Source organism: Schistocerca nitens, chromosome 2, assembly GCF_023898315.1.
Source record: "Schistocerca nitens isolate TAMUIC-IGC-003100 chromosome 2, iqSchNite1.1, whole genome shotgun sequence".
NCBI classification, from domain to species: Eukaryota; Metazoa; Arthropoda; class Insecta; order Orthoptera; family Acrididae; genus Schistocerca; species Schistocerca nitens.
Genome location: NC_064615.1, coordinates 480,529,021 through 480,553,813, shown reverse-complemented (window position 1 = coordinate 480,553,813; position 24,793 = coordinate 480,529,021). Strand labels below are relative to the sequence as shown.

General features: G+C 38.9%; 1 protein-coding gene across 4 annotated transcripts in view; it reads right to left on the bottom strand.

The window, feature by feature from the left end:
- Positions 1-24,793, bottom strand: part of LOC126236408 (protein N-terminal asparagine amidohydrolase-like) — a 134,338-nt gene that overhangs the window by 46,726 nt on the left and 62,819 nt on the right. For all 4 annotated transcript variants that reach the window (XM_049945702.1, XM_049945703.1, XM_049945704.1 and 1 more), the window contains one exon: positions 8,813-8,920. In XM_049945702.1, coding sequence (XP_049801659.1) covers positions 8,813-8,920 — 108 coding nt within the window. The remainder of the gene's footprint in view (positions 1-8,812; positions 8,921-24,793) is intronic.

The following is a 24,793-nucleotide window of genomic DNA, read 5'->3' as shown; positions in this document are numbered from 1 at the left end:
GGGGTATAGAAGAATGGGATAGAAGAAAAAGATATTCATAGCAACCGGCAAGTCTTCATCAGTTATTTAGTCTTCAGGAACCCGTTAAATCATAATTACAGCCTCAAGAATGTACCCTAGACACAACAAGACTTGGAGCCAACAACAACAAGATAATGAAGATAAGTAAAGAGTTTTTCTTTTGTATATCTTACGCCTCTTGAAGCTTTCAAAATTTGTGCAAAGACAGAATTTTAATAGTGATGTGTGGGAGGGTAAGATTACAATGTGCCCATTTCAGTCATAGTTGCCAATGTCATGCTCTTAACATTGGCACAAGCTTGCATTGTCGGCTGTTAGGAGTGTTCAGTGCACTTTGTTTTCAGCCACACTTTATACTTAGATTGTGTGCCTCTACACATGGATAGCAGGCTCACTGATACTACATGCACTGCGCGTGTGTCTGACTAACAGTCATTCCTTGTCAGGTGACGCTGCTATCACCTGGATGGGTTTATATCAACAGTAGGTCAATGGTCATAATGTTCTGGCTGATCAGTGTCTGACGGCAGTGTAATACCACTTTTTAGGTCCATGTCAAAGATGTTTGTCAAAGAAATTTTGCGAATATTTGATTATATTTCTTTGTCAAAGAAATATGGTAATGTAATAACAGCCTAAGCATTAAGTAATAAAAAGAAAGGAAGACTTGAATTTAATGTAACACCAATATCTACATCATTGAAGATAGATCACAGCTCAGTTGGACAATGATGGTGGAAAGAAACCACCGGCATCATATTGAAGAAACCAGCCAAGCAGTCCCCTGGAGTAATTAATGGAAACCTACTTTAGGATGGTCTGATTGTGGTTTATTCCTTATCTATCTCTACAATGTATAGCAGTGTGCAAATTAATTGGAACAAGATGATTAAACTTCAACTGTGCACATTTATTACTATATTTGTATAATATAGTTAGTTGCTTAATAAATAATGTGCCCTCCTTTTACTTTAAAGATCTTCTGAGTGCATTGTGGCAGATTAGAGCAAATGTTTTGTAGTTCACCATCATGAAACCACGCTTTTACCACATTTACTAATACGCATTCTTTTGTTGATCAGACCACTTTATTAAAATACCTTTTCAAAATATCCCACAAATTCTCAATGGGATTTAAGTCTGGTTAATAGCCAGGACACTCAAGTTAGCTAATGTCATTTTCTTCCATGAAAGGCCTGACTGCTTTAGAAGTGTGACGTGAGGCCAGATCATGGTGAAATGTTTCCCCACCATCTGCAAAGGTCTGTAGCAATGGCATAATCCTGTTCATAAGAATTTCTATGTAATTGACTAAATTCATCATGCCATCAACTGAAACTAGTGCCCCAGAACCACTTGCCATCAAGAAATCCCAATATATTTTTTGGGAGGGTGTTTTACAGCCTGTTCAAGGTGCTCAGCTGTCACTGTCTCACAGCTGCTTTGCTTGACAACTTTTGCTCTGCATCCTTGAACAACAAAATTGCATGTTTCCAGTCACTGGATGTCCAATATTTAAATATTTTGGCTCATGCCAACCGTTTTTTCTTCATGGCAGCTGTTAACAACTGCTTCTTTATTGGTTTTCAAATCTTCCGCTCACAATCAAGAATACTATGTCATACCACTGAAGAGCCAATTTCAACTCCAGTAGCCAATAAATCTCTCTGGAGGTCCTTACTTGTCTTGTGAGAATGAATTCTAACATTTCTAAATACAGTTTTGTCATTTCTAGGGGTACTTTTTCATTTTCATCCACATCTGCCACACCAGTAACAGAGGCAATGCCTCTTATAGTCTAGATATGTGTTCATGAAGAGCAACTATTTTTGCCCGCTTCTTCAGTAAAATGTCCATTACATCACATTCCTTGTAAAATAAGAGCTTGTCACATTAAATTTGCACACTACTGTAAATAGAGTACCACTGCAGTGGCATGCAATTTTGTCATATGATGACATGGTTGAGTATACACACATCTCACAGAACAGTACTATATAAGACAATGTTGTCCTAAAACGGTACACCAATTAGAAGAACTGCAAACTGCAGACAACCCAAACTTCTTCATAAAACATTTTTTCAATAAGAACTTCACACTGGCAAGTTTCAACTTGTCTTTATAATAGCAAGACAGAGGTTTCAAAGCCGCATTTTACATTGTAAGACATTTCCAGGCACAGGTGTGGCCTTTGGCCATAATTTATTGGTTATGAACTGCAAATTAAAACTCGAGAAACTGCAAAAAGGAAGAAAATTATGGATATGAGACCTGGATAAATTAAAGAAATAAAATGTTGTTGAGAATTTCAGAGTATTAAGCAATGTACACTGAAGCAGAGGAAAGAGTGCAATAGAAGACGGATATATTGAGGGGAATTAATAAGTAACGTAACACATCTTTTCTGAAAGTGGTTGGTTTTATTCAGGATTCCAATACACCATATTATTCCCCACTATTTTGGCTACAAAACCTATTTTTCAACATAATCTCTGTTAAATGTGACAGCATTGCACCACCTTACTGGGAGGATATGTATGTCTCCGAGGCATCACTCTACTGGCCGACGTCAGAGCCAACATATTGCTGCATCAATAACCTGCCCATCATCCACGTACTGCTGCCCACAGAGTGCAGCCTTCATCGAACCAAAAAGACAGAAGATAGAAGATGTAAGATGCGAGGTCTGGACTTTAGGGTGGATGAGGAAGAACAGTCCAATGAAGTTTGTAAGCTCCTCTCGGGCGTGCAGACTTGTGTGAGGCCTTGTATTGTTATGGAGAAGGAGAAGTTCATTTGCATTTTTGTGGCGACAAACACCCTGGAGTCATTTCTTAAATTTCCTAAGAGTAGCGCAATACACCATGTGGGACAGCATCAAATAGAATAACCCCTTCACAGTCCCAGACAAATGTCATCATAACTTTACCAGCTGAGGATGTGGCTTTGAACTTTTTCCTTTGGAGGAGAGGTGATGTGGTGCCACTCAATGAATTGCCATTTTATTTCTGGTTCAAAGTGATGAACCCAAATTTCATTTCCTTTGACAATGTTCATTGTCACAAACAGCCTCAAAACATGCAAGAAATTCCATACAGATGCTCCTTTGTTGCTCTTTATGGTCTTCTGTTAGGCAGTGTGGAACCAAGTGGGCCCACATCTTTGAGACATCCAGTTGAGCAGCAAGATATTTGTTTGTGATCCATTGAACACCTCTAACAAGAATGTCTGCACATTCCAACACTGCAAGTGTCACAGTTGTGTGTGGCCAATCAGCACATGGGAGATTGGACAGGTTTGCGCACCCCTGTTGCGATGACGACAGACATCTTGTCCAATGAATGGTGCTTTTGTTCATTGCAGAGTCTTCACAGACATTCTACAAGTGCCCATGAACAACTGTAATGCTCTGGTTTTCTGCTGAAAGAAGCTCAATAGTAGCTCTCTGCTTGGAATGGACCTCCGTTAAAAATGCCATTCTGAAGGCTACATATAGTGCCACCACATATCGGAATGTCATGAAACTATAAGGGCTGAGGCGGAAATATTCCACGATGCCCCACAACAAATTTCGCACTATTTCAACCAAAACTGCCCAGGAAAAAAATGTGTTGCATTAGTTATTGAATGACTCTCATAATTTTGTGAATTGAAATACAGAAGGCAGCAGAGGATCACATTTGTAGAAAGACACTGCCTAGAAGAAATTCCTACATAACACATATGATATTGAATTTAACTGATGAAAGGAGAAAATATAAAAATGCAGCAAATTAAGCAGGTGAAAGGGAGTACAGATTTCTAAAATATGAGACTGGTGGAACATGCAAAATGGTTAAACAGTAATGGCTACAGAGCAAATAAAAGGCTGCAGAAACATGCATAACTAAGGGAAAGATAAATGCCACGTACAAGACATTTAGAAAGTCTTTCAGAAAGAAGATAAATAGCTGTATGAATATTAAGGGCTCAGAGGGCAGGAAAGTACAAAACAAAGAAGGGAAAGCTAAAAGGTGGAAGGAACTTACAGAGCATCTATATAAAGGAAAGAAAATTGAGCTTGAGAACAATGTTTTATGAAGAGAAGAGGAATTATGAGAAGATGAGATGGCTGATGTGATACTGCAAGACGAATTTGATATAGTACTGAGAGATGTAAGTGGAAACAAGGCACTTGGAGCAGATGACATTCTCTCTAAGTTATTAAGATCCTTGGGAGAGCCAGCCATGGAAAAATTATTCCACTTGGTGTGCAAGATGTATGAGACAGGTGAAATACCCTCAGATTTCATGAAGAAGATAGCAATGCAGAATCTAAAGAAGGCAGATGCTGGCAAGGGTAAACACAACCAAACCATCAGTTTAATAAGTCATGGTTGCACAGTACTGGTTCAGATTATTTATAGAAGAATGGAAAAACTGGCAGGAGCCAACCTCAGGGAAGATCAGTTTGGATTCCAGAGAATTGTAGTGACATGTTGGCAGTAATAATCAAATGGGTTGTCCCAGAAGACAGACTGAAAAAAGGCAAACCTATGTTGATAGCATTTGTAGATTTACAGAGAGCTTTTGTCAATGTTGTCGGGATTACACTCTTTGAATTTTTTACATTAGCAACAAGTTACTTACAATTTTTACAAGAACCAGATTTCAGTTATATGAACCGAAAGCTCCAAGAGGGAAGTCATAGATGAGAAAAGAGGGAGACATGGTTGTAGATTACCCTGATGTTATTCAGTCTTTACACTGAGCAAGCTATGATGGAAACCAAGGAGAAATTTGGAAAAGAAATTAAAATTCAGTGAGAAGAAATACAAACTTCGAGCTTTGCCAATTGCAGTGTAATTCAGTCAAGAGACGGCAAAGGAATTGGAAGAACAGTTGAATGAAATTAATAGTGTCTTGAAAACAGATTATAAAAAGAACATTAACAAAAGTAAAACCAGAAGAATGGAATGTAGTCAAATTGAATCAGGTGATGCAGATGAAATAACTCAGGAAATAAGACAGTAAATGTAGGAGATGTGTTTTACTATTTGGGAAACAAAACAACTGATGATGGCCACAGTAGAGGCAAGAAAAGTATTTCTGCAAAAGAGGAATTTGATGACATCAGATCTTAGGAGGTCTTTTCGGAACTTATCTGGGGTGCAGCTTTCTATGGAAGTGAAATGTGGATGATAAGCAATTCACATAAGAAGAGAACAGAATGTTCCATAAAAACACGGGAGAACTGCCCGATATCAGTAACTTCCTGCCACGATATTTCGGCGCAGAGTCTTCTGGCCATCTTCAGGTGAATGCCACTGTAGTAGTACTGGCGAGTACGCGCTGAGCTCTGCTATTTAAAGCCTTCTGAGGTGACATTGTGCATGCGCTGCTCAGCGTGCGCGTTCATAACGGCTCCGTGCGCTGCGCCTCGCGCCCTCCACTGTGAAAGCCTGGCATATCGGTGTCAGGTTGATTTCCATCTTTATGCAGATAACTACGTCGACTACAAAGTTTCTCTATAACAGGATTCCAAGCAGAGTTCAGCTGATAACCGCTATCTCGATTGATGAGAGTCTTGTTGTCAGATAATCTTATTTCCACAGATTCATTGATAATTGAGCTCCAAAAGTTTGATGTATGGGCCAAAATTTTTGTGTCGTCGTAATTCATGGAATGGTCTGTGGAAATACAATGTTCGGCGATTGCGGACGTGTCCTGAGTCATTAAAGAATAGTCAATTTGGTAATGGAAGGAAGTGGGGGGAGGGGGGTAAAAATTGTGGGAGGAGGCCAACACATGAATACAGTACAAAGGCTCAAATGGATGTGGGTTCTGACAGTTAGGCAAAGATGAAAAGGCTTGCACAGGATAGAGTAGCATGGCGAGCTGCATCAAACCAGTCTTCAGACTGAAGACCACAACAACAACAACGAGTCAGTCTGTAGTTTTGTATCCATGAATTGTTATGCACATTTTTCATTTGTTGTTTGTAGTGCAACTAACAGGTTTCATTGGTAGTTTTAGGTTCATTCCTTCAGTGCATAAGATAAAGACAACCTCATACTTGCCAGATAGCAATAGACAGTTAATAAAAATGCTGGTTTTCAGAATCACATAAACAAGATCTGTAGTAAAGGGATAATGACAAGACAGAGATGAGAGAGGAATCCAGTTAATTTCTGAATGGTTACATTTTCTCCCATTCCTTCCCCTATTTCAAAAGTAAAGACAGTTTGATACTGAAAACTAGTATCTATGTCATATTTTATTCATGTCTCTAGTGCACTGCGACCTTGTAGAAAGAATTTTTTCCCCTTTTTCATTTGACTGCAGTTTCATTTCACAAACCTTTTACTCCAGGAGCATTCTTGTGACTTAGGTCTTTCAGCACTCTTGTCAAATTCTTCTTGCAGTATCATATCTCCCACCTCATCTTCATCTACTTCATATTCCCTTTCTATAAAATGCCTTCAAGTTCATTTCCCACGTATATTCCCTCCATGTAATCCATCCATTTTTGAGCTTTCCCTTCTTTGCTTAGTACTGGTTTTCCATCTGAGTTCTTGACAGCCATACAGCTGCTTCTCTTTTCTCCATAGACCTCTTTAATTTTTTCAGGTAGTATCTATCTTCCTGCTGTTTATAAATGCTTCTACAGACTTTCTTTTGCCCCTAGTCATTCCACCTCAGCCATTTTGAATTTTCTGTCAATCTCATTTTCTAGACATCCATATTCCCTTTCATATGCTTCATTTGCTGCATTTTTGCACTTTCTCCTTTCATCAATTAAATTTAATGTCTACAGTGACAGCCAAGGATTTCTGCTAGGGCTTTTATGCTATCCGTTCCTGTTCTACCATATTCCTTTCCGTTTTTCAGTCAAACATTGTCTAATTCTTCCTTTGAAACTCTCAACAACCTTTGGTTCTTTCAACTTATTGTGGTCCCATCTCCTTAATTCCCTACTTATTTGAAATTTCTTCAGTTATAACCTGCAATCCATAACCAATAAATTACAGTCAGAGTCCACATCTGCCCCCAGAAACATCTTGTAGTTTAAAATATAGTTCTGAAACTTGTGTCTTACCATTATATAATCAAAACTAGGTCTCTTCCACATATACAACCATTTTTCATTATCCTTAAACCAAGTTTCAGTGAATATTAAATTATGCTATGTACAAAAATCTACCATGCAGCTTCTTCTTTCATTCCTTTCCTCCAGCCCACATTCCCCCACTATTTTACCTTCTGTCTCTTTACCTACTACCAAATACCAGTTTCCACCACAATTTAATTTTCATCTCCCTTAACTAGTTGAATAATTTATTTATCTCATTACACATTGTTTCAATCTCTTCATAATCTGCAGAGCTAGTTGTCATATAAACTAATACTACTGTGGTGTGTGTTCACTTCTTGTCTATCTTGACACAATAGTGTGTTCCCTATGCTGTTTAGTAGCTTATCTGGTTTCCTGTTTTCTTATTCAGACCTCCTCCTGTATCATCCCTATTTGATTTTGTCTTTATAAGCCTGTTCTCATTCAACCAGGAGTCCTGTTAATCTTGTCACTGAACTTCACTAATTCTAACTATATCTATCTTCAACCCATCCATATCCCTTTTTAAATTTTCTAACCTACCTGTCCAATTAAGGGATCCAACATTCCATGTCAGACCTGTAGAATGCCAGTTTTGTTTTTCTGGATGATGATACCATTGTGAGGAGTCCACACCTGGAGATCCAAATGAAGGACTATTATACCTCTGGAATATTTCACCTAAGAACGTGCCATCATCGTTTAACCATACAGTAGAGCTGCATGCCCACCGGAAAAATAATGGCTTTAGTTTCCTCTTGGCTTTCACTGTTTGCAGTACTGTCACAGTAAAGCCATGTTGGCTGATGTTACAAGGCCAAATCAGTCAATCATCAAGACTGTTGCCCCAGCAGCTACTGAAAATTCTGCAGCCTCTCTTCAGGAACCACATTTGTCTGGACTCCCCATGGATACTCCCCTGTTATCATTGCACCTACGGGACACTACCTACATTGTTGAGGCATGCAAGCAACCCCATCTCAGCAATTCCCATGGTTAATTGGGGTGTATGGCAAGATACAGATCAAAAAACGTACTGTGTTTTAAAGAAGTAATTGCACAATATTCTGCAAAGAATATTACACACACTATTCTCCTTTTTGATGCTGCAATTCACATCCTAGTCCTCTGGTAACAGAGAGAACTTGCAAGTGTGAAATAGAGGCTTCTGAGAAAACATAAACTTGATTTATATGCATGAATACAAAACAAATGAAACCACACTCATTTATATCCAAAATACTGTCAATTATCTACTAGAAGCTACTGAAACTATTTACAATAATGATTTTGCTTTCCACAGCCTGGACATTTAATCCACACACCACATCCAGTTGATGTCAGGTGAGATGGAGTTGCTGTTGAATTCCCAAGTTTCAACAGTAATAGTTTCCTATTAGGTAACTACCATGGAACCTGATTAGGACCATTCTGTATAGCATGTGATGTATCTTGCAGGACTATGTACAAGCAACTGAAATACTAGTGAAACACTGCTGATACTTCTGGAGCTCAATATTTCAGATGAGACTTACAAAACAAAGCCCTTTGTCAACACTCACCATTGTGTAATTGGATGTGATTATTTCACAATCTGCAATAAATGGATAATTCTACAATATTAATTAATAAAATTTTAGAATTTTAAATAGTATGTTAGTTTCTTACTGAGTTACAAAAAAGTTTCAGCAACTTACCTACTCCATACAATGATGGCCAGTGTTTGCCATCTTTCACAGTTGTGTTGATATCTCCAACACATGCAAGTGTGACATTAACCTTTTCGGGATGTTTATGGAAGGTTACTGCATAAATATAAAGAGAAAAAGGAATTAAACATTAATGCTCTGAAAGGTCTTAAATGACCTTAGTATACTTTTTATGAATAATTATCCTCTCAACTCTAGTAATGGGAAAATGACAATATTGTACATTTTAAATAGTATACTGCATAAGGTAACAAATGGACAATTTTACATCAGCATTTTATCAATATCAGCAACACAGCCATTAAAAAAAACTAACATTTATATGATTACAGCTTCACTTTTTTGAAACCACTCCATTTTCTCCAATCATGACACAGAAAATCGAAATTAGGCTCAAAAGTACCTACAACCTTCCTTTGTAACCTCAGGTTGCCTCCAATTAGTGCCTCTGGGTGCAGACCTGGTGCGGTGGTGGCAGAAGCATGGTGTCAAGCATCCATCCAGGGCATTCACTAGTGCCACGGCTGATGCCAGATGTGGCACTCTGCTGGCGTGCCAAAAGGCTGGTCCCAGGCCTTGTTTAATTGAAACTTACTGTCCCTATTTATTAGTCCATCATGCAGTCAGATCTCTACAGCTTCTTTGAGAACGCAATCCCAGAAAGTGTTGGATTTTTGCAACAACTTGGTGCTGTCATAATTCATGGTATGTCTGTGGAAGATGCATTACTTTGCCAAAGTGGACTTTGTCAGATGAACATTGTCTGTTTGGCATTTATGCTCAGTGGATCTCTCCTGTACTGTTCAGATAGTCTGGCCTACATACATTTTGCCACACTGGCAAGGGATGCAGTAGACTCCCAGTTTCTGGAATCCTAGGTCATCTTTGACTAATCCTAATAAGGTTTTTATAATGGGAATGCATCAGTAAAAATTGTAAAAATATTCTGGGAACAAAATGTCCTGTGTGTGTTCTGCCCACAGGCCAAGATGGAAACCTTATTAGGGTCAGTCAAAGATGACCTGGGACTCTGGAAACTGGAAGTCTACCACATCCCTTGACAGTGTGGCAAAATGTAAGTAGGCCAGACTATACAGACAGTACAGGAGAGATGTACAGAGCATAAATGCCAAACAGACACTGTTCAGCTGACTAAGTCTGCTGTGGCAGAACACTGCATCTCCCATGGACATACGATGAATTATGGCAACACCAAATTGATGCAATAATCCAACACCTTCTGAGATTGTATTCTCAAAGAAGCTGGAGAGATCATGATGGACTAATAAATAAGAACAGCGGGTTTCAATTAAGCGAGACCTGGGACCCAGCCTTGAGCATGTTCAGAGCACAGCGACAGTCTACGTGGAGGTCTTCTGTCACTACAACAGAAGAGGGCTAAGAAGAATTGTTGCCACACTAGCAGAGAGCCATGTCCAGCACCAGCTGTGGTATTACTGAAGGCCCTGGATCAATGTCCAAAGTTGTGCTTCCCCCACCAGCACACCAGGTCCACTGGCTGGAGGGAGCAGGAGAGGGGATTGGGGGATTTTGGGGGGAGGGGGGGGGGGAGGATATAAAGATGGTGCCCAGCAAACATAACGCAGTCATCAGGAATGTCTGAACATGGCAAGAAGTCAGCTCGCCGAAATATCATGCCATTTAGATGATGCCACGAGACTGAATACTCGAGAACTATTTGTGGGTAAATGATGTCACATTGGCACCAAATTTCCCCAAAATTGTTCACAACACAATCGTGGATGTGTCACACTTTGGGAGGTTGTCACAACTCCTTTTACATACTTCTCACACCTTTTCTTGATGGAAGCGCGACAAAGGTCAGAACGTTTGACGCCCAGTCTTGCAATTGTCTAATGGTTGGCTGAGAAAAACATTTCAGAAACATCACTGCTCTGAATAGAAATGAAAAAGCCCCAGAAGGTGTCATAAAGGGCATGAATGAAACCACTCCTTCCCTTGGAGTGCCATTTTGACACATTTCACAGTAAAAAATGACAATTTTGCAGTGTGATGTGCAACACAGCAATATTCTTGACAATCTTTAACACTGCTAACACCCCGCCCTCCCCTGAGGGCACCGAGGGGCTACAACCCCATTGAACATGATCGCACACCGTAAGAATGTTGGGTTTCTGCTCTAGTATGCACAGTAGAACCACTAGGGACAATTCAATACTATTCAACGAAATCTGAACATGAGTCCTCATTTTTCATGCCCTTATGCGGTGTGTGCCCAGTGGGGTGCGACAGTGACATGCATGTGATTGAAATGGCAATGGGTCCTCTAACACCTCCCCCCCACACCAGTTCGTCAACACTTGCAGTGCCACTAACACACCTTTGTTGAGTGCTTTAAAAATGTCCCTGCGCAAATTCACCCATCCACCAATTCCTAGGCACTGGCAGATAGCCAAATCTTTTGACATCTCTCAGATTTTGCATGCAGCCGGCAGGCATTACTGCAGCAGTGTAGGACCACTCAGCTCTTTTGTTTTGGTGCACAAGCCTCTTTATGCATATAGCTCTTAAATGGTGATCTGCGTTTCTTTGTCATGTTGTCTCATTATTTTCAGTGTATTTTAAGGATTCTGTGAATAACATTTGTTGTAAGCTGTGCCTCATATCAGCACAGAGGAATTGGAATTTTTTTTTTTACAGAATAATGATACAAAGACAGCCATCTTCTACTGGCATTAGCCCAGCTGTTGCTCTGTCTGCAGATGGCAGGTGACAGTGATGCATTGCAAACATGCTAGATGTGTCACAGAGTGTGGTAGTTAGGGTGTTGCAATGACATCAAGAGACAGATGCAACTACACTACTTCCAGGTCAGAGCCACCACCATTGCACTATACCATGTGATGATTGCACTATTGGGTGATAGGTAGTTTGGGACCGATTAGCGACAGCACACACTCTAGCCAATCATCATGCTGCTGCTATTCGTCAATTTGGTAATGGTTGTGGGAACTGTGCATTCATTTGTGCAAGTCAATGAAGGTGCCCACCTCGACACGTGTATATCATGTCACCACGTTGCAATTCACAAGACAGCATGTGCAGTGAGGCATGGAGCATTGGATCCGGGTGCTCTTCAGAGATGAGTCACACTCCTCCATGGAGGGCCATGATGACAGGATCTGTGATTGGCATCACAGTGTTGAGGCAAGGAATCATCTAGATGTCATTTCCCCACAGAACGCATTCATGGGCAGATCTGTCAAGATCTGGGACACACCTAGCTAAATAGGAAAATGCCCTTTGTTGTCATGTCACCTTCAGCATTCAACACTCAGTGCTACCAGGATGAGACACTGGAGCTGTATGTCATTCTGAAGGCTGCAGCATTAGGACCACACTTCACAATGATGCAGGACAATGCTTACCCTCACATCACCCAGGTTATCCAAGATTATGTCAAAATAGCAAGCCTCTTGGTGATGGAATGGCTGCCAACAGCCTGAACTTAGCCCAACTGAACGTGTTTGGGTTTTCATGGATCAAAGGCTAAGGCACATGTATCTCCAGCCAGGAACACATTAGAAATTGGCCTCTGTGTTAGAAACATTTGGAACAACAGTTGCCGACACCAGGCTGTCATTAATACTAGAGGTGGTACTACGTGTTACTGAAAATTCATTTAGATCATTAAACAAAATCATTGAAATCAGAATGTGTATCTTTCTTTTTCTTAAAAATGGTTTGACCATGCATCAGAATAAAACAGTTCATTGATGCTATGCTGTTGCACTAGCACTTGCTGGCCTCATGTGAAATCTGAGGGGTGTTGAAAGAGTTGCCTATCAGCTGATGCCTACGACTTGGTGAATGGGTGTAATTGTACAGAGACTTTTTAAGGCACCCAATAATAGCACACAGGAGGTACCAAGTGTGTTGCCGAAATGGAGTGGTCTTAGAGATATCCTTTGCTATTTTGCTGACAAGTGTGTCAATGTTGCACCCCACTGCTCACATGTCACATGTGGGTTAAAAAAAGGAGGGATGTAAATGCATAAAATGCCATTTTCTGCTTTGGATCATGTTAACACATCATCAAATGAATCTGAATGGTCCCTAGTGGTTCCATCCTGTATACCACAGCAAAAGTAGCAGTCATGCTATACTCCACAAGAGGTGAAATGTTCAATAAGGTTGCAGCCCCATGTCATCACTGTCAAAGGTTATCAAGAACATCATCCTGCTGCACATCACACTGAAAATGTTCGTTTTTGACTGCAAAATGTGTGAAAATGAATGTCCCAAGGGAAGAGAGTGTTTCATTCATACCCCTTATGATACCTCCTGAGGCATTCTAGTGTAGATTCTGAGCAGCGGTGTGTCTGAAATGTATTCCTCAGCCCTACATGACAAAACTAGATGAGTACAACACTGAGCATTGGCGTTCTGAGCTCGGGCACAAAGGCACCAAGAGATGAGATGAGACATGGGTAATGGGAGGTGTGACAACTTTCCCATGGTATGGTCCATCCACAGAAACAATAGGCAGAATTGTGATCAGATGTGGTGCCAATGTGACTTCATTAATCCGTCTCACACCTCACATGAACTTCTGAGCTCTGGTCTTATTTTTGCAGGTGTAACATCTTGCTGTTTGAAGCAGTGCCAAGTTCAAGGGTGACATTGCAGGGCATCTTGTTTTGTGCAATAGCAGAGGAAGGTAGCAGCCATCACAAAGGGAGAAAATGACAGGGTCTACAAAAGAGAGAGATCCTTTAATTTTGTTCGACAGTTTATTTTGTATTAAGTGGAAGGGGTAGAAGCAAGTACATGTAATACACTGTTTGAAAGAGACAGGGGGCACTGTAAAAGCTAGTTCATTGTTGTTGCTGCAGTCTTCAGTCTGAAGACTGGTTCGACGCAGTTCTCCATGCTACTCTATCCTGTGCAAGCATCTTCATCTCCAAGTAACTACTGCAACCTACACCCTTCTGAATCTGCTTACTGCATTCATCTGTTGGTCTTCCTCTGTGATTTGTAACCCCCTACTTCCCTCTAGTACTAAATTAGTGTTCCCTTGATGCCTCAGAATATGTCCTACCAACCAATCCCTTCTTCTAGTTAGGTTGTGCCACAAATTTCTTTTCTCCCCAGTTCTATTTTGTTCCTCTTCATTAGTTATGTGTTCTGTGCATTTAGTCATCAGTATTCTTCTGTAGCACAACATTTAAAAAGCTTTTATTCTCTTCTTGTCTAAACTGTTTATCACACACATTCACTTCCATACATGGCTATACTCCATACAAATACTTTCAGAAAAGACTTCCTGACACTTAAATCTATACTCAATGTTAACAAATTTCTCTTCATAAGAAATGCTTTTCTTGCCATTGCCAATCTACATTTTATATCCTCTACTTTGAACATCATCTATTATTTTGCTGCCCAAGTAGCAAAACTCATATAGTACTTTAAGTGTCTCATTTCCTAATGTAATTCCCTCTGTCTTTCAAGACACTGCCATTTCCATTAAACTGCTCTTCCAGGTCTGTTGCTGTCACTGACAAAATTGCAATTTCATCAGAAAACTGCAAAGTTTTTTTTTCTTCTCCCTAGGCTTTAACTTCTACTTCAGATATCTCTTTTCTTACCTTTGCTCCTTGCTCAATATACAGATCGAATAACATCAACGATAGTCTGCAACCCTGTCTCACTCCCTTCTCAACCCCTGCTTCCCTTTCGTGCCCCTCGACTCTTATAACTGCCATCTGTATTTTGTACAAATTGCAAATAGCCTTTTGCTCCCTATATTTTACCCATACCACCTTTAGAATTTGAAAGAGAGTATTCCAGTCAATACTGTCAAAAGCTTTGCCTAAGTCTATAAATGCTATAAACGTAGGTTTGCCTTTCCTTAACTTATCTTCTATGAGATGTCGTAGGGTCAGTATTGCCTTGCTTACTCCTACTTTTTTCCAGAATCCAAACTGATCTTCCCTGAGGTCAGCTTCAACCAGTTTTTCCATTCTTCTGCAAAGAGTTTGTGTTAGTATTTTGCAACTGTGACTTATTAAACTTATAGTTTGGTAATTTTCACACCTGTCAGCACCTGCTTTCTTTGTAATTAAATTATTATATTATTTTTGAAGTGAGGGTATTTTGCCTGTTTCAAACATCTTGCTCAGCAGATAGAAGAGTTCTGTCATGACTCGGTCTCCTAAGGCTATCAGTAGTTCTAACGGAATGTTGTCTACTCTCAGGGCCTAGTTTCGACTTAGGTCTTTCTGTGCTCTGTCATTTCCTCACATGGTATCGTATCTCCCATCTCATCTTTTATGTCCTCTTCCATTTCCATAATATTGCCCTCAAGTACATCACCCTTGTTTAGACCCTCTACATACTCCTTCTACCTTCCTACTTTCCCTTCTTTGCTTAGGACTGGTTTTCCATCTGAGCACTTGATGTTCATACAGATGTTTCTCTTTTCTCCAAAGGCTTTCCTGTACCTGGCATCCATCTTTCCCCTAGTGATATATGCTTCTAAATCCTTACCTTTATGCTCTGACCATTCTTGCTTGGCCAATTTGCACTTCCTGTCAATTTCATTTTTTAGACATTCGTATTCCCTTTTGCTTGCTGCATTTAATACATTTTATATTTTCTCCTTTCATCAATTAAATTCAATAACTACTGTGTTACCCAAGGATTTCAACTAGCCCTCGTCTTTTTACCTAATTGATCCTCTGCTGCCTTCACCATTTCATCTTTGAATGCTACACATTCTTCTTCTACTGCATTCCTTCCCCTTTTCTTGTCAATTGTTCCCTAATGCTCCTCTGAAACTCTCAACAAGCTTTGCTTCTTTCAGTTTATCCAGCACCCATCTCTTTAAATTCCTACATTTTTGTAGTTTCTTGAGTTTTAATCTACAGTTCATAACCAATAAATTGTGGTCAGAGTCTACATCTGCCCTCGGAAATGCCTTACAATTTAAAATCCAGTTCCAAAATCTCTGTCTTGCCATTATATAATCTATTGGAGACCTTCCGGTGTCTCCACACCTCTTCCATGAATACAACCTTCTTTCATAATTCTGAAACCAACTGTTAGCTATGATTAAATTATGCCCTGTGCAAAATTCTACCAGCCGGCTTCCTCTTTCATTCCTTTCCCCCAGTCCATATTCACATACTATTTTTCCTTCTACTCCTTTTCATACTGTTGAATTCCAGTCCCCCATGACTATTAAATTTTCATCTCCCTTAACTATTTGAATAATTTTTTTTATCTCATCACACATTCTTTCAATTTCTTCATCATCTGCGGGTTCACAGATAAACTTGTAATACTGTGGTGGGTGTGGGCTATATGTTTATCTTGGCTGCATAATGCGTTCACTATGCCAGATAAACTTGTACTACTGTGGTGGGTGTGGGCTACATGTTTATCTTGGCTGCATAATGCGTTCACTATGGTGTTGATAGTAGGTTATCCATATTCCTATTTTTTTTATTCATTATTAAACCTACTCCTGGATTATCCCTGATTTTACATTTATAGCCCTGTATTCACACAACTAGAAGTCCTGCCACCAAACTTCAGTAACTCCCATTATATCTATCTTTAACTTATCCATATCCCTTTTCAAATTTTCTAACCTACCTGCCCAATTAAGGGATCTGACATTCTGGAATCTCTGATCCATAGAACACCAGTTTTGTTTCTTCTGACAAAGACGTCCTCCTGTGTAGTCCCCACCCAGAGATTCGAATGGGGGGGCCGCTTTATCATTGGAATATTTTACCCAAGAGGATGTGATCATCATTTAACAATACAGTAGAGCTGCATGCCTTCAGAAAAAATTATGTTATGACTGTAGTTTCCCCTTGCTCTCAGGTGTTCGCAGTGCCAGCACGTCAAGGCTGTTTTGGTTGATGTTATAAGGTCAGATCAGTCAATCATCCAAACTGTTGCCCCTACACCTACTGAAAAGGCTGCCATCCCTTGTCATGAAAGCTAGTTCATATGTCGCATATATTTTTAATAATTACTTACTAAAAAGAGGTGAGAAAATTGCTGCAAATAGTTCAGAAGATCATCATGACTCTAATAAGTTAAAGTTCATATGAGGTGGATATACGTCCAATAGCACACTAAAAAGTTGTGGCCCTATAACATGTAAGGTATCATTAATTTAAGGTGTTTTCCCAGACAGATTGAAAAATGCCTTTGTTACGCCTATCAATACGAACGGTAACTCCATAGACATCAATAACTAATGCCCACTGTCTCTTCTCACACCATTTTCTCAAATTTTTGAGAGGGCACTGCACTACATGGTTGTTGCCCACTTTTTAATAATAGGATACTAAACCAATCATAGTTTAGATTTCAAAAAGGGTCATTCTACAGTGTTAACTATTTATAAATTTACTGAGAACATCAAAAAATATTTCAATGATAAAGTATAAGCTAGGATCTCCTGTGAGTTATTGGAGGCATTTGATTTTGTCAGTCATAAAATTTTATTTAGCAAAGTTAAGTTTTTATAGAACATAACAATATTATGAGAAGGATAGTTGCTATTCATCATATAGCGAAAACACTGAGTCGCAGATGGGCACAATGACAAAAAAGGTTTCAGCCAACAAGGCCTTCTTCAGAAATAGAGCACACACACACACACACACACACACACACACACACACACACACACACACACACTCAGGCACACACAACTCACACACACACATGATGGCAGTCTCTGGCTGCTGAGGCCACACTGCCTATCTGCGATTCAGCATCTCCGCTATATATGGTGAGTAGCAACTACACTTTTCGTAACACTGTTACATTCCTTCCTGAATTTTCCTTTGTTGTTTCTACGGACTGCATAGTTCAGCACATGTCTGATTTAGTACTTATTTAAGAAACAGAAGTGCAGAAAGTTACTCTAAGTAGTTCAAGTAATACATTTCAGTTCAGCTACTTCTGCCACAAGAGTAACTGCCAACTTTGGGCATACAGAAAGTAGTAAATTAACATACTTTGCAAGTTCTCATTCACTGATATCCTATATGATGATACCCTGGGTTAACTCCTCACTTTACACAAAAGAAAGTAATTAGAATTATGTGTGTGTGCACACGTGTACATCTTGCAATAGGCATCTCTATAAACAGCTGGGAATATTAACCATAGCCTCAGAGTAAACTTATTCACTTATGAAACATGTAATTAATAAACCATTTGAGTTTGAGAGCCACAGAGATATTCATAAGTAGAGCACTAGATGGAAAAATTATATGAAGGTTGGGTAACAAGTACACTGTTTTTGTTCTACTGATTCATTTATTTCAAACTAGTTTCCAGCTTATTAGGCACCTTCAGGAAAAAATCTGACTAGTGTCTGCAAGGGGCACTGATTCTTAGGTAACCAAACATTATAGGCACAAATACAATCACTTGCACAGAGGGTTGTGCATCAAACTTGTTGCTTAACACTGGTTTACACAATGGACAATGTTGAGCACAATAAATAGTTAAACTACACAGTATTACAGGTTAAATACTTATAATGCCTTTTTTTGTGAGGTTTTGATATTGGCTGAGAACCTGTTAAACTGAACACTCTTCATTTATGTTGTCCAGCAAACGTGTTTTTCAACAATGTAAATTAAACTTTAGGCAATGGACAGTATCCTACACAATAATTAAAATACATGATCTTACAGTATTACAGGTTATATGGTAATGATGCCATAGTTTGTGAGGTCACGACATTGGTTCAAAACTATCTTACTGAGCACTAGTAATTTATGTTGATCAATAAACATGTTTTACATTGTAAATAATATTTTTACACAGAGGGTAATGTTAAACACAGTACACGGTTAAAATATACATTATTAAAGTATTACAAGTTATATTGTTGAATTTCGTGAGATAAGCAAGATAAGGAATAGGAAACTCTATTATGTTTTAATTTTCTGTAGCAGTATGTGTCATTGTGGCAGTTTGTGGGTATGTGGCTGGTTGATTGATCATGTGAAGCTCAAAAGTGGGGATGTGCTCATCTGCAATTGACCATTTAGAACCAGTTGGGGATTTTGAGCTAAATGCCTGTTTATCTCAAATACTTGTAATAGGCTCAGTTTTTTTCCTTTGTTGGCTGTATGTAGTACTTCTCTGCGTGCTTAGTTATTTGTGTTATTCCTTCAGCACATGTTCGGCAAAGGTGGAGTCTGACTTATGTAATACCCAGCTTGGTTCATGTTCAATCAGCCTAGTTCTTATGGCTTGCCTATCTGATCAATATACAGTTAGTTGGAGTCACTGAAAGCAATTTTGTAAACACTGCAGTTACTTGACAAATCTGTTTTGTTCTTGCTAGGGACTGTAGTGCCTCTTACATACAATGAAGTTTTGTAAATGTAGGGTTTGAGAGTTTTGGCTAACTTGTCAGACAGCTGTCCTAAATATGTATAGTACACTAGTTAGTTTTAGATATCATTGTTGCTGCAAAGGGAGCATACACATAGAGCAACATTTTTCTTCTTTGTTTTTTTTGTGTAAAATGTTGTCCATTAATTCAGCAGTATAGCCATTATTTGATGCAATACATTTAATGGTGTCTAGTTCTGTCTGAAAATTCTGTTTTGACATTGGTATTGATGTAAGACTATGTATCTTGGAATGGAAGGCAGCATCTTTGTGTGATATTATGTGCTGTGAACAAGAGGGTATTGCCATGTCTGTAGTGTTGGGATTTCTGTAAATTTTGAAACTGTGTGTGCCTGTAGCGATATCTATGTTGAGGTCTAAGAAGTTAACGGATTTTTCACCAATCTCCATGGTGAATTGTATGTTTTTGTGTTGTGAGTTTAAATGTTCTAGGAATGTGTTGAATAGTCTTTTGGTTCTGGTCCACAGACACAGCACATCATCTACATATCTGTATCAATATTAGATATTATCACTGAGAGGCTCATTATGTAGGAACTGTTTTTCGAAATGGTCCATGAATATTTCTGGTAAAAAGAGAACTGAGGGGAGGGTCCCCATTGCCAAGCCATCTAGCTGTTTGTATAGAGTACCTTCAAATTGAAAATTTGGCAGCTTTATGTCTTCTACATATACAGCATAGACAACTGCTCTGTGTAGTAGATGTGTCAAGATATCAAGGTATTCTTTGACGTATGTTTGTAAATAAGCTGCTAACATCAAAAGCTATTAGTTTTGCACTATGTGGAATAGGGAGCTCTTTAATTTTGTTAACAAGATCCACTGAATTTATAATTCCAAACTTAAATTTAAATTTTGTTTATGTTTTGATATAGAAATTTAAGTCTTCGGTAATTCTGTAGTCTGGTGCAGTGCAGGTTGGCACAAGAGGTCATAAAGGTTGGCCTTCCTTGTGCAGTTTAGGAAGTCCACATACTTTAGGAGCTACTGGGTTGATGATCAAATTCTTAGCTCCATATTCACGTATTATGATTTTGAAGGTCTTGGTTAGGTTTTTAATTTCCTCATTGAACGTTTTCGTGTGATCTTTGTTGAGGACATGGGTGTGAGAAGTTGTTTCACTTTCTCAATGTAATTACTTTTTTCCACGAGAAATAAGAGACCTATTTCATCTCCTTTTGTGAGAATGTTGTTATTTTGAGTAATTTTCTTCTTTAGGTTTTTCAGTATATTCTGGTCCATAGATTGTAATGTAGGAGTGTCTAACTCAAGCCACTTTTGTTCATCACACCTTACTAACTTTTTAGTTGTGATGTTATTTAGACTGTATTCTACACTTAACAGCCAAAGAAACTGGTACACCTGCCTAATATCGTGCAGGTCCTCCGCCAGCACACCGAAGTGACATAACATGACATGGCATGAACTCGACTAATGTCTGAAGTAGTGCTGGAGGGAATAGACACCATGAATCCTGCAGGGCTGTCCATAAATGCATAAGAGTATGAGGGGGTGGAGATCTCTTCTGAACAGCACATTGCAAGGCATACCAGATATGCTCAATAATGTTCATGTCTGGGGAGTTTGGTGGCCAGCGAAAGTGTTAAAACTCAGAAGTGTGTTCCTGAGCCAGAGTCCTATCTAGACTTATCAGGGGTCCCATATCATTCCAACTGCACACACCCCACACCATTACAGAGCTTCCACCAGCTTGAACAGTCCCCTGCTGACATGCAGAGTCCATGAATTCATGAGGTTGTCTCCATACTTGTAAATGTCCATATACTCGATACAATTTTAAATAAGACTTGTCCGACCAGGTAAAATGTTTCCCGTCATCAACAGTCCAATGTCAGTTTTGACAGGCCCACGTGAGGCATAGAGCTTCATGTCGGGCAGTCATCAAGGGTAAATGAGTGGGCCTTTCGCTCCGAAAGTCCACATCGATGATGTTTCGTTGAATGGTTCACATGTTAACACTTGTTGCTGGCCCAGCATTGACATCTGCAGCAATTTTCAGAAGGGTTGCTCTTCTGTCATGCTGAACGATTCTCTTCAGTTGTCGTTGATCCCATTCTTGCAAGATCTTTTTCCGGCCGCAGCGATGTAGGAGATTTGATGTTTTATTGGATTCCTGATATTCACGGTACACTTGTGGAATGGTCATACAGGAAAATCCCCACTTCATTGCTACCTCAGAGATGCTGTGTCCCATCACTCATGCAATGACTATGACACCACGTTCAAACTCACTTAAATCATGATAACCTGCCATTGTAGTAACAGTGATCAGTCTAACAACTGCACCAGACACTTGTTGTCTGATATAGGCATTGCCAACCACAGCACCGTATTCTACCTATTTACATATCTCTGTATTTCAATATGCAAGCCTATACAAGTTTCTTTGGTGCTTCAGTGTACATCAACTTTTAATACATCTAACTGTTTTCTGGAAGGTGTAAGGGGAAGGGCATATTGGAAGCCTTTTATTAGCATTTCCATTTCCTTCATGGAAAGAACTGTTTCAGTTAAATTTACTACTTGAACTGAAAAAAAGTTTTGTTTACGTTTTGTGATTATGGCTGCATTACGATTGCATAGGTTGTTTACTCCGTGTTTTTAGTGTAAGTACATCTCCTGGATCATGTTATGCACTATTTCAAGTAATTCATTATCAAAAACTTCAAATTCACATGGGTTTAGAATGTGTGTAATTCGTATATACATCACTTTAAGATTGTCCTTGACACTGTATCAGTTTTTGATTTCTTTCTTTATCTATACAGGAACTGTGACCTTCATTGCTTCTTTCGCTGCAGCTGACGTACTTCTTGACTTGATGCACACGTATTTCAGTGTAATATTTAATTTTTGGCATTGTTTACTGAACCAAATGTGCTGTGGTGCCTTCGATTTTTGCTTGAGTAACCTGCTGTATAGGACAGATGGAAGTGCTGTATTGGCACTATTAATATTATTTATGGATTATTTTGTTACTTCTTGGTAGAACAGTTCCATATTTAAGTTTGGAAAACATGTACACTGTTTTCGTTCTAATTATTTTTGTTTATTTCAAACTAGTTTTCAGCTATTACAACATTTTGCACAAAAAACAGAGAAGAAAAATGTTGCCCTATGTGTATGTCCCATCTACAGCAACAGTCACATCTAAAACTAAGTGGGGTGCTACACCATATATAGGAAGGCTATCTGACAAATTAGCCGAAATGTTCAAATCCTGCACTTACAAAACTCCATTTTATGTAACAGGCCCCATTTGATGTAGGAGGACTATAACCCAGATACTATTCAACAGCATAGACGAAATAGATCTTTTAAGTAACCAAGGTGTTTACAAAATCACTTGAATGACTGCAACTAACTGTATATTGATCAAATAGGCAAGCCATAAGAACTAGGCTGATTGAACATGAATGAAGCTGGGGATTACATAAGTCAGACTCCACCTTTGTCGAACATGTGCTGAAGGAATAACACAAATGCCAAGTCCACAGAGAAGCACTACATATAGCCAACAAAAGAAGAAAACTGAGCCTATTACAAGTACTTGAGGTAAACAGACATTTAGCTCAAAATCCCCAGCTGGTTCTAAATGGTCAATTACAGATGAGCACATCCCCACTTTTGAGCCTCACATGATGCAATCAACCAGCCACGTACTCACAAACTGCCACAATGACACATACTGCTACAGAAAATTAAAACATAATAGAATTTCCTATTCCTGACATTGCTTATCCAACAAATTTCAACAATATAAATTGTAATACAGTGTTGTTGTTGTTGTTGTTGTTGTGGTCTTCAGTCCTGAGGCTGGTTTGATGCAGCTCTCCATGCTACTCTATCCTGTGCAAGCTTCACCATCTCCCAGTACTTACTGCAACCTACATCCTTCTGAATCTGCTTAGTGTATTCATCTCTTGGTCTCCCTCTACGATTTTTACCCTCCACACTGCCCTCCAATGCTAAACTTGTGATCCTTTGATGCCTCAGAACATGTCCTACCAACCGGTCCCTTCTTCTTGTCAAGTTGTGCCACAAACTCCTCTTCTCCCCAATTCTGTTCAATACCTCCTCATTAGTTATGTGATCTACCCATCTAATCTTCAGCATTCTTCTGTATAATACTGTAATGATATATATTTTAACTGTGTACTGTGCTTAACATTGCCCACTGTGTAAAAATGTTATTTACAATGTAAAACATGTTTATTGCTCAACATAAATTACTAAAGCTCAGTTAGATAGTTTTGAACCATGTCATCATAACCATATAACCTGTAATACTGTAAGATCATGTATTTCAATTATTGTGTATAATACTGTCCATTGCTTACTATGTTAAAAATCAGGTTTGTTGCAAAAAATAAATGAAGAATGTTCAGTTTAACAGTTTCTCAGCCAATGTCAAGACCTCACAAAGAAATAAAATAAAATAGCATTATAAGCTTTTAACCTGTAATATTGCGTAGTTAAATTATTTATTGTGCTAAACATAGTCCATTGTGTAAAGTGTAATTCAAAGTTAAGAAACAAATCTGATGCACAATACTATATGCAAGTGACTGTATCTTCGCCTATAATGCTTGGTTACCTAAGAACCAGTGTCCTTTGCAGACACTAGTCAGTTGTTTGCTGAAAATGGCCTAATAAACCGAAAACTAGCTTGAAATAAACCAAAAGCTGTAGAAAAAAAAACAGTGTACTTGTTATTCAACTTTAAATATGGAACTGTCCTCTAAGATGTAACGGAAGAACCAATAAATAAAAAATGATATGAATTACTTCTTAATGAATGTAAGTTTTGGCACCGTGAGGGGTGAAATAAACAGTTATAAAATTCTTTTACAATGCACCCAAGGAAATAAATTGTCTGTCAGATTCAACTGTAGATCAAACCTTTTTCTTATTAACAGCTCGATCTATATCACAGATTAATTCCTGAATAGTCATTTTAATAGAAAAAGGCTTGTAAATGGACTGCATGTAGATATATACAATGTGTTTCACTATTCAGGTTACACCCTTGTAGAGGTTGTAGAAGGGACTTAGTAGATCAAGTTTCACTGAGGAACCCATCCCAGGAAATGTCATTGAACAACGCTACAGAGCATCAAAGTTATATGTGCTGGCACCTGTAACTATATGTATATACAAGGTGAGTACATGATGGTGTAACAAACTTTCAATGATGACGGAGAAGGATAAATGTATCAATTTGAGGTAATGGCCTCTGTACCGGAATTGAACAAGTCGAAAGTTATAAGCAAAAACTGTTTTGATACTTCCGACAGTGGGACACACGAACATAGGGTAGGCAACTTTCAGAGGTGACAGTATGGACCAAAACAAACAAAAAATGTCTAGCTACGAGAATTTTTTCGATGAAGGAGATGTGTTTCACACTAGCAAAGATGAACAAGTGCTCATAGCTCCTCAGGTATGCATTTTACAGCCCATGTTCACTAGATAATTTTTCTTGTCTGAGTACATACTACA